We start from the raw sequence: 11,212 nt of genomic DNA on the forward strand, positions 1-11,212 counted from the left end.
TGACTTATTACACACGTGAACACAGTACACATTTGTTTACTGCAAGCTTGTTTCAGAGATGTGATGCAGTTAAATCTGTATGCGTCTGTTTCCTTGTAGTGTTAGTAGAGATGGTGAACCTGACACAATCCTATGTTTGGTGTGAAGGAAACCAGTTAACAGCCGGTTTAGTGAAATTCTCTTGAACTCATGGAAAACTCATCGTCGTCTCGAAGTGAGCAGCTGAAGCGTCCCATGTGATCAGAGATCCTCGTCGTCCTCGCTCACCATGACGTCGAGCTCTTTGTCTTTCCGTACGACGCTCTCGGTGATGAACTCCTTGTGCTGCTCCTCCAGCTCACGCAGCTCTGCCTGCAGGCGCTCCAGGTGGAGCACTCGCCGGTTCCTCAGCAGCCGGCTGGGGAATGGGTTCATGTCGTTGAAGGCGATGCTGGTCAGCTTCCTGCATGGACACACGCAGGTGGAAAGGACTCGATCACCAACACAGAGGAACTGGAAACTGATCAGCTTGAGTGTTTCTGTTTTATGCTGCTTGATACTTCAGGTACTGCAGTTTGAGCAGGAAATACTGGACTGACTGGACCACATGTATCCGAGAGCTGCAGATACTTAAAAATCTTTAAATCGTTGTTACTGTGATCAGGGAAATTTAAACTTCTCACAAAATTTCAGTAAAAAGGGTTTGAAGCTCAAAGATTCAACAGCTACATCCGCTACACTTCTGAGAGTGTAACAGCTCGTAGATTAAGGCGGGTGGAGGCGAGTGCGTACCTGGCATTGGAGACGGTCTTTGTGAAGAAGCGTAGGTACTGGTAGATCTCCACGCTGTCGTGAATCTTCAGGATGTCGTCCTCTTTGTATTTGAACAGAGCCAGAGTGTATCTGAAGATCACCTGCAGCACAGACACGCATTTCATAACAGGACACTCACGCCACACAATTAATTGGAAACTTTGAGGAGGTGAGTCATAAAATTACTCTTTCAGTTGTGGTGCAGTTGGGCCCTTTACTCATTACAGCTCTGATCGATTTCCAATAAGCCACTTGGTTCCTCAGTTGCCAGATAATATTAACTTACTTGGTAGTTGAGCTTTAAGTTTAAATTAAACTTTTGGGTTGGATCTACGTGGCTGAAGCTGTTGTCAGCATTTATCCCTGTGTGGTATATATTTCTGTGTCTGAACTGTGATTTTATTTCCTGAGACAAACGATGTAAAAGCTGTGCTGCATTTGTCACGTTGCAGAAACAAGCCCAAAGCCATTGTCCCGCTCATCGTCTGGATTTACACTGCTTGTGGTAGACTGTGAGGTCGTTACTAGAATGATCTGCTTTCCCACTCCTATTTCATGTCACATGACAGTTCTCCATGCTTAGTAAACAATGTCTTATTACTCCTAAAATGTAAATAAAGACATCTAAAGGTCAAAACAAAATCATTTTTGTTTCCATGGACACTACTGTGGTGCATTCAAGTGTTGTCTGCATTTCTGTCATGGTGTGTTCGGGTGTATGGTACCTTGGTACCCTCATACAGGAAGGCGTCCCACAGAGGCATCAGGATGTCGCTGGGCAGACTCTCCACAAAAACCACCAGGAACCAGTTGAAGGTGACCAGAGAGACGTCAATGTTGTGATCCTCAAAGTGAGATGCCAGGCGAGGAAGCTTCTCCGCCATGAAGTCCTTCAGCACGCGCTGGTCCGCCTGAGCACAAAGACTCACAGAGATCAGCCTCACTGATCACTAAAACAGATCACAGCAGGCAAGCAGGTGAGTGTGTCTGCTGACCTGAGAGGCCACCAGATTCTTGGTGTAGTAGTCCTGAGGCATGATGGCTTCCACCACTGCCACCAGACACCAGAAGGCGTCTTCGTCACTTTGGAGGACCAGCAGAGCGAGGGCCGCTAACCTGTGGACATTGATGGAAGGTGAGGTTCTGCCTGGAAGGCGGGTCCACATAAGAACTCAGATATAAAATTTATACTTTTGTTCTGACCTGTTGAGTACCTGGCAGTAGCCAATGGCAGGGTTATGCCCGGAGAAGGCCAGAAGGATGCGGCGGAGCTGCTGGAGGGCAGGGCTGAAGGGTGGGGCTGGAGGGCGGGGCTGGACGGCGAGGAGAAGTGCTGATTGGTCGTCAGGGTTCGGTGAAGGTCCAGCTGGACCTGCCTGGAGGCAGGATTAGGAGCTGTCCGACTCTTCTCACACAGCTGGAAACAGAACAGGATTACTGAGTGCTCGCCAGCATTCCCAACAGGAAGGAGGAGGAGCCACCTGTGCTCAGGTGCGGATAAAGCACTCTGTTGGCAGAGGTATGAAAATGCGCAGTAAAATCTAACGTGCATAGCTAACTTCATCAACGACATTTTGGGAGGAATAATCACACATCAGCCTTCGGCCATTTTTTGATGAACGCATACGCCCCCTAGAGCGCGCTAACTTTATTAACAGCCACACAAATGTAAAGCACACATCAAACATAAATAAACCATTTGACTGTCTCCATAATTGAGAGCATTTTCTCTTCTTATTTCAACACCCCCACTTGCTCTCATATTATGATGCTCTTAAGTAAACAAAAAAAACAACAAACAAAAGGTTTCTTCCTCAGTACTGTATACATGTTCGTATACCATGTTAATGCCCAAACATAAACTTCTCAAACTTGAACAGCTTAACTTTTGTTGCAGGCTTTGTCATTACATCTGCAACCATCTCTTCTGTTGAACAATAATCCAGAGTTATTTTTCCTGCACTCACAGTTGATCTCACAAAGTTGTACTTTATGTCAACATGTTTACATCTCTGTCTCGTCACAGGATTCTTCGCCAACGCAATTGCACCCTGATTATCTTCATGAACTTTTGGCGGTGCATATTTTTGTCCATCAATACCTTGTAACAGTTGCATTAGGTACAAAACTTCTTGTAGGGTCGCAGCTAAAGCCATGTACTCCGCTTCACAGGTAGATAATGCAACAGTAGGTTGTCTTTTGGTTTTCCATGAGATTAAAGGACCATCTACAGACAAGCTTATGCAATAACCAGTTGTACTCCGTCTGTCTGTTACATCAGCTGCCCAATCAGCATCGCTGTATGCCCACAACCTCAGTTCTTTGTTGTCACATTTCCTGTAACACAGTTCTTTCTCGGTTGTCCCTTTCAGATACCCCAGTACTAGAGCAGGGCGATATGGCCACAAATATTTATCACGATATATATTTGAAAATTTGCGATAACGATATAACTGACGATATAATTGATGCGAGACAAAATACAACTCCACAACATTACTAGCGCAAAAAGAAAACCTTCCATTTATTTTCACTTAAATAAGAAGCTGGTTTTTATGTACATTAAAGCTTTATAAAAATGTAACAGTGCAAATACAAATTCCTTGCTGAAAGTTTAACCAAAAGGCATTTCCAGTAGAAATGGGCTGACATATCCTGAGCATAACCATATATAATATCCACTGAAGTTAAAAAGAGGTGCTTTGCAAAATTAAACTGCAGTATGCAATACGTATTTTTCGGACCATAAGGTGCACGGGATTATAACGCACATCAAGCGAAACAAAGCAGTCAGATAAATCAAACTTTATTAAACTCATTCTTCTTGCTTCCTCCACTTCTGTACCATTGATTCATTAATGTTGAATTCTCTGGCAGCTGCTCTATTCCCATGTTGTTGCAGTATATTAATGACTAACCTCGTATTGTGGATGGATTATCTCAGTTGTTCTCCTGACTGAAGTTTGGTCTGTTTACAGCACCCTGCCATGCGATTGCATTTGTCTCTAACCATGAGGAACCTTAACGTTAACTTTTATAAGTGGAAAAGTGTTAGTGTTCATCCTCCAGCTTCCCTGTTTATGTTATGCTAACATAGCTGTGTCGCTAGCGATTACGTAGCACATCATTATATACCAGCTAGCCCAACTTCAGTAACCCTACAAACGTCACTGCTGTTTAGTTTCCTGTCTTCATTTATGTTGGAAGTGATAGCAGAGCTGTACGTTTGATTTTTTTCAGAAATCTCTCAGTCAGAACATGCAATATCATGCTTAGGTAACTAGCGAGCTAACTTCCGCTAGCTTCCCGCTAACTTCTAACTCTGTTAAATGTAATAAATTTTGTTTTAATGGATGCCTGGAAGTTAAACTTCATAGTTACACCTGGTAAAGCAGCAATGCTGATCGTTTTATTAAAGATGAAAGAATTTAGACAGTTTTTAACGCTCAGTGATGCTGCAGTGTTCGTTTGAACTGAAGCATAAGGAGTTTAGGACCCAGATTACTCCCAGATTTAAGAGCATCTTAGTCCGACAAATACGACAATAACGACGGCCGCTTGCATGTTCTGCAAAAAAATGTGCTTTGTCGTGTATCTGACGGACAAACACCAAACCAGTTCCACATCACTGAAGTTGCACCATTTTTACAAACCAATTCTGGTTCATCTGTTTCACTCAACAATCGGCCATGTGCGTATGAAAACAAAGGCACTGCGCATGCGCGTTTTACTCATATTCTATCGCGATATTTCATTTTCCTATTGTTGCCTAACATTATACCGGTATTACCGTGAACGGTATAATATGGCCCAGCCCTACTCAGTACATGTTTTACTGTAGTCCATTTGTCTTCAGTTGGCTCAGTAAAGTACTGTGAAAGTTTACTGACTATAAAACTCAAGTCCCGTCTTGTGCATGTAGCCAAATAGATCAGACTACCAACTGCCTCTCTGTACCTTTTGACATCACTCATCTTTTCTGCATCATCAGCATAGTTCAGTTTTTGCTCACAAGGTGTCTGTCTTTCTTTACAATCCTGCATGTTGAATCTTTCAAGTATTTTTTCCACATATTGTTTTTGTGACATTTTTACACAGTTATCACTCTGGTCAAAATCTATACCAATGAAATGTCTCAGTTTACCCAAATCCTTCATTTTGAATTTTGCTGCAAGCATTTTCTTCACAACAGTTAGTTCACTTTCATCACTAGCAGCAATGATCAGGTCATCTACCCATACAATCAGAATCACCTTCTTATTTTCTGTCATTTTTGTGTAAACACAATGGTCAGCGGGGTTTTGCACAAAGTTGTTCTCACTCAGATATTCATGCAACAACTTGTTCCAATTCCGGCCTGATTGTTTTAGCCCATATAGCGACTTTTTCAACTTGCACACCAGTTTTTCATTTGTGTCGGATTTTACCTCATAACCCTCAGGTTGTTCCATGAATACCTCACAATCTATTGGTGCATGAAGATAGGCAGCTTTAACATCCATCTGGTGTAAAAGCATGTTTTCTTGTGCTGCCTTTTGCATCAACACTCTGATACTAGTCAGGTTAGCAGTAGGGGAAAATGTTTCTTCATAATCCACACCTATCCTCTGACTATATCCTTTAGCAACATAACGTGCCTTGTACTTCTCAGATCCATCAACATTGTTTTTGACTGCGTACACCCATCTACCCCCCACTGTCTTCTTACCCTCAGGCAAAGTGGTTAAGGTAAATGTGTCATTTTCTCTTAGTGATTGCATCTCTTCATCCATTGCACTGACCCATTTCTCTGAGTTAGATGAAGTTATTGCTTCCTTGAATGTTTGGGGAATGTTACACATTGCTCTGTAACAATAATCCATGTTTGTAAGTACTTGATCACAATCCTCCTTATCAGTAACATATTCACTTAAATACCCAGGCCTCTTTCTCACTCTGGAAGGATACCTTGCAGCCTCGCAGTCGAGTTGATTCTCCTGTGACTGGCTGCTCATCTCAGACATGCTTACTGGGATCTGTTCCTGAGTATCTGTGTGTTCTGTACTCACATCAGTCTGTTCTCTGGTCTTGGTGAACCTGTTTGGTGTCTCAAAGTCACCCTCATCATCTGGCACCTTGTCAGTCTGTGTTTGTCTCTCTACTCTTGTTTTAGTCTCAAACTTCACCAGTCTATGCTTCTGTACTTTCCCACTGCCCGGGTAGTAGACCATATAAGCTGGACTGTTCTTGTCATATCCAACAAAAATTCCTTTCTCACACCTTGAGTCTAGTTTTCTCTTGTTCTGCCTGAAGGCATAACACACTGACCCAAATGTCTGCATCCTGGAAAGGTTTGGCCTTCTTCCTGTCAGCATTAAATATGGTGTCTGTTCTGTGCGTCTGTTAAAACATCTATTCCTCACTACAGCTGCTGTTTGCACTGCGTAAGTCCACAACTCTTTAGGTAACTGTTTCTCTATTAACATACACCTGGCCATATCAAAAAGAGTACGCCAATTGCGTTCTGCAGTACCATTTTGGTGTGGTGAGTATGGTGCTGAGGTCTCATGCCTGATTCCATTTTTGCTAAGGAGTGCCTGATACTCATTTCCCATAAACTCTGTTCCATTGTCAGACCTGATACATTTAACTTGCCCATACGGGGCTGTATCAGCCAAAAACTTCTGTGTTGCTTTTGCTGTGTCACTCTTATTTTTCAGAAAATACACAAACACTGCACTGGAATAGTCATCAGTGAATGATAGTGCAAATCTATATCCATCTCTGGACTCTGAGTCTACTGGACCAGCTAGATCTGTGTGTACCAGCTATAAGGCGGTTTTGGCTCGTGCATCAGGGTCCCTGTTTCTAGTTTGAACAAACTTTCCCTGTGTGCACACTTCACAATGCAAGACAGATTTGTCTGTTTTTCCTTTGATTGCCATACCATCAACAACCCCCTGTAATTTCTGAATGTCATCATAATTACAGTGACCAAGAATTTCATGCCATGTTTGCATGTCATAGCAACCCTTACACTAGAACAACATGAAAGCATGGATCCATCCTCCCTCACATTCACAATTCAGGCTGCTGGTGTAATCGTGCGGGGGATATTTTCCTGGTACACTTTGGGACCTTTAAATGCTACAGTCTGAGTATTGTTATGACCACAGTGTACCCTCTTCTGATGGCTGAAAGTAAAAGGGGGTCCAGTACCGGTTCCGGTACCAGGCCTACTGACAATTTAACATAATGTAAAATGGTAACATCGTAAACATAATGTTACCATTTAACATAATGTAAATGGTAACATTGTAAACAGAATGTTACCATTTAACACAATGTAAAATGGTAACATTGTAAACAGAATGTTACCATTTAACACAATGTAAAATGGTAACATTGTAAACAGAATGTTACCATTTAACACAATGTAAAATGGTAACATTGTAAACAGAATGTTACCATTTAACACAATGTAAAATGGTAACATTGTAAACAGAATGTTGCCATTTAACATTATGTTAAATATAACTAACGGATTTACTTTACCAAATGGACCATCCCGGCCTTGCCGTATTGGTCTATTTGATTCACCTTTGTTTTTATTGTTTATTTTATTTTCACTTGCTACACATAGGACAGACATGACTGAGGGAAAGAAAGGGGAGAAAGAAAGAGGGAAAGAAAAACAGCAGGGAAGAGGAATGGTGATAAAGGGCAAAAAACAAAAACCAACAAAACAAACAGATAAAAAATATATATATCAGTCACTTCAACTCAAAGAAGTCCAGACGCTTTTCTTTTCAAGCTCCTTTGACTGACTGTTAGGACAACTTATTTATTGCAAGCATGCAGTACAAGAATAACTCGATGTTTCTGACTTTGCATTACGAATTGTTTACCCACTGACAAACATTTCAAATGAAATTAAATTAAAAAACAATTTGTGGTAACCTGATTTTAATTCAAAAAGAATCATTAACAACACTTCTTGTAATGGTGTCAAAATCAGCCCAACTTTTACTTTCAAATGCAAAAAGTAAAAGAAAATGAGCCAACATACTGGACACATATAATTGTCAATATAATTGTTTATAAACAATTATACTGTCATCATTGTTACAGATATGGAAACTTTATTAACAATTTGTCCAAGTAAAAAAATGCCCTGCTAATTGTTGGGGATTTCTCTCCTCTAGCCCTTTCCTTTAAGCTCTTCTTTACATCCCCCCACCACCACCTTTTCTTTTTTCTTAATAATATAACAATAAAAACAATTGGCTGCATTTTAAATGTGTCAGATCAATGTCTTTATTCAAGAATACAAGAAATGGTAATAGCTGCATGTGTGTTTGTGTGTGTGCATAATATGCATACTTTACTTGTTGGATCCAAATCCCACAAGGAATCAAATAAAACAAGAAGACAAACAAAAACAAAACAAAAATATATTTCTCTCCCTTCCCAGGTCAGGTTCACAAAAGCATTGCAGCTCTTTATTCCTCTTGTACAGCTCCAGAGTCTGTCAGCCAAAAAGAAACTACTGAGGTTCCAACACCCAGTGTTTCTGTAAACACAGATGAAAATGAACAGTCATCCACATCTAAAAGATTTGTAGATTCGAGGGACCGGTATAATACATCTAGTACATCTTTGTTTAAACCTCAGAACACAAAAAGGGAACAAACCATTGTATACAGATTTAAAAGTGCGCAAAGCAACGAACAGTCACCCTCTGAAACAGCTGAGGTTATCACAACCATTGTTTCTGTAAATACACAGGAACAGTCACCCACCTCAAAAAGATTAGTATATTCAAGGGACCAGTGTATCTACTCTGGTCAAAAGAATCCATGCTTCGTACTGATGTCCACAATTCTTTTTTATTCCTCTCACAATCATGGAGCACCGTGAAAACTAGAAACGAGTAAAATAATATCAATAGCACATATGACATCCATCTCAGCCACTTATTTCTTTTCACAAGATGCACAAGTGCTTAACAAATAACAGCATAATGTTTTTACCGTGTACGCCTTGTAAAAACAGTAGTAGAAAAGTTGTAGATTCGTGCTCTTGTGGGGGAGACGTATGTTATCCACCACCTCGATAGCTAGCCGAGAGTTCGAGGGTCACTAGAGCCGCCGAGAACGCATGAACTACTTACGGTAGGACGTTTTGCCAAAGTAAGACGTTTTGTCAGAACACCGAGTCCTCAGGAGGATGCAGCCCATGAATTTGGACACGATCTCAGATGCACTTCTGGTGTTGTCATGGCAACCCACACAAACATTTCAGCGTCAGCTACAATGAGGCGGAGCCCTTACTGAAACACTGAGCTCAGGTAGAGTGAAAGACAACATTTTTCCGCATCCAAAACAGCAGTGCTGTTCCTGTGACCTCTAGTAAAGCCTCTACTTGGGAAAAGGGAGTCTTTCATCAAAGCATCCTGCAGAAGTTGAATAAAAATATGCAAATGTTTAAATGATGCAACTTAATGAAGGCTGACAGCAGTTGTACTATTTTACATTGCAGCGAACAGGGGTGACCATTATTTTCAACGTTTTTCCAGCATTTTTCACATTGAAAGTGAAATAATATAAATAATGTCTCAATTAAATTGCGTTAATATTTAAAAATACAAAAACTACAGCTTTGTTCACAAGCCAATAAAAATGTACTTGGGCCAGTGGTAAATGAAAATAACACTTATTCAGCACCTGGTTGTTGGCTCTGTATGCAAACTGCAGGGGGTCCAGGAGGGGGGCCGTGAGGGTCTTAAATAGGAGAGAACCAGGCGCTCAAAAGACTTCCTGACCAGATGTCAGAGCCACAGGTCTGTAGTCTTTTCGTCCAGTGATCTTTGGCTTCTTGAAAGCTATATATGATATAAAAATTATATAAAAACTGTTAATCAGCAAAAGAAATGATATCATAGTTCTTATAAAGAAAGCCTCTATCAATCAAACACCAGCAGTGTAGCAATGTTGTTCACTTACACTGTATATAAAACACTGATTTTGGCTACATCCAGTTTTTACTGTATTATAAACATTTTTTACCATGAAGAGTAAAGTGTTTGGCATTTTTGTCATTGTTATTGAGCTCAGAGATCAGGCCCAGCCCAGTATCTACCTGGTTATGAGCAAGGAGCTGCAGGTGATAACTCAACAATAACCAGGCCATGCATGCATGGATGGATGCATGGATGGATCAGTTTGTAGGCTGTGTGTGGTCAGCAGCAGGCTGCTGGGTGTGGACCAAGAGGGAAAGCCCAGCATGTGAAACCCATCAGCAGAAGGCCAGAACAAAGGTGCACAGACAAACGCAGCCCAGACACTCAGGCAGGACGAGTAAAATAAATGGCAGCAAACACAGTATGATGTGGTAAAATGTGCTTTCTTTCACAAACAGATAGCACAAACAAGAATCACAAGAATCTCCTTTGTGGTTCTTGTTTTTCTTTTGAGTACATTAATAAAAAGTTGAAATAAAGTGGCAATAAAATTCATGCACTGAAGACCACACGAAACCCTAATTCACCCTACTACCTGTTGCCTTCACATTCCATTTGCATCCCTTGTCCACAGAATCAAAAATGACCCTTCTTCACTAAAGATCGAACATAAAGCAATTGCATTTTAAATGGAAGCCCATTTTGCATTAAGAAACACTATCAGCAATCAGAAATTGTGTATATCAGAGTTCTCTGTTTTTACTGTCCTGAAAACTGCATTAATTCAGTGGATGCGGTTAGGTTCAAAACAACGTAATATAAGAGGGCAACCAATTCAATCTAAGAGGGATCCAATTTTTATCCATTCATGTACCAGCTACTGGCTTTTTGCTGTTATGTTCTCATATCGCGTGAGAGTTTATTTGCCAGGTGTCAGAAGTCTAATAATAAAGCTCCGGCACAACGTGGTCGAAGTTACCCGCATATCGGATCGCATCATGTCAGTGAAGATCGACGCCGACCCGACCGTCCTACGGATTATCTCCTGCTATGCACCACAGACCAACTGCCCCGACGAGGAGAAGACAGAATTCTGGCGCGCCCTCGACGACCACCTGCAAACGATTAGCCCTGAGGAACACGTGGCGGTAGGCGGCGACCTAAATGGACATGTAGGCAAGGGGAGAGACGGATATCACCGATTCCATGGCGGCCAAGGATTTGGGACCAGAAACGACGAGGGTTGCCGGGTACTGGACTACGCAGAGGCCCACGATCTTGCCGTGACCAACACCTTCTTCAAAAAGAAGCCGGCACACCTCATCACGTACTCCAGCGGCGGCAGAGACACCCAAATCGACTACTGGCTAGTCCGAAGACCCCATCTCAGCCTAGTCACGAACGTAAAAGTCATACCATCAACCAATATTGGCCCTCAACATCGGCTACTTGTGATGGATCTCCGACTCAACCTTGGCC

General features: G+C 41.6%; 1 protein-coding gene across 1 annotated transcript; it reads right to left on the reverse strand.

Moving 5' to 3' along the window:
• Positions 1–240: 240 nt before the first annotated feature.
• LOC146716982 (TBC1 domain family member 2A-like) lies at positions 241–1,958 on the reverse strand. Its single transcript, XM_085470588.1, has 4 exons — positions 1,788–1,958; positions 1,518–1,703; positions 772–893; positions 241–442 (listed from the first exon to the last, which is right to left on the reverse strand). The coding sequence occupies exons 1-4, from the start codon at positions 1,956–1,958 to the stop codon at positions 241–243; spliced, it is 681 nt and encodes a 226-aa protein (XP_085326714.1).
• Positions 1,959–11,212: the final 9,254 nt, after the last annotated feature.

The sequence above is a fragment of the Copadichromis virginalis genome, linkage group LG2, assembly GCF_057382275.1.
Source record: "Copadichromis virginalis isolate Kocher_CV1m ecotype Utaka linkage group LG2, C_Virginalis_male_GT1.1, whole genome shotgun sequence".
NCBI classification, from domain to species: domain Eukaryota; kingdom Metazoa; phylum Chordata; class Actinopteri; order Cichliformes; family Cichlidae; genus Copadichromis; species Copadichromis virginalis.

Bases quoted from the DNA above. Each gene is read 5' to 3' on its own strand.
- LOC146716982 (XM_085470588.1), bottom strand. From the start codon at position 1,958: ATGTGGACCCGCCTTCCAGGCAGAACCTCACCTTCCATCAATGTCCAC. The intron at 894-1,517 runs GTACCATACACC...TCTGTGCTGCAG, and splicing joins TCCTGTATGAGGGTACCAAG to GTGATCTTCAGATACACTCT. The intron at 443-771 runs GTACGCACTCGC...GTGTCCATGCAG, and splicing joins AAGACCGTCTCCAATGCCAG to GAAGCTGACCAGCATCGCCT.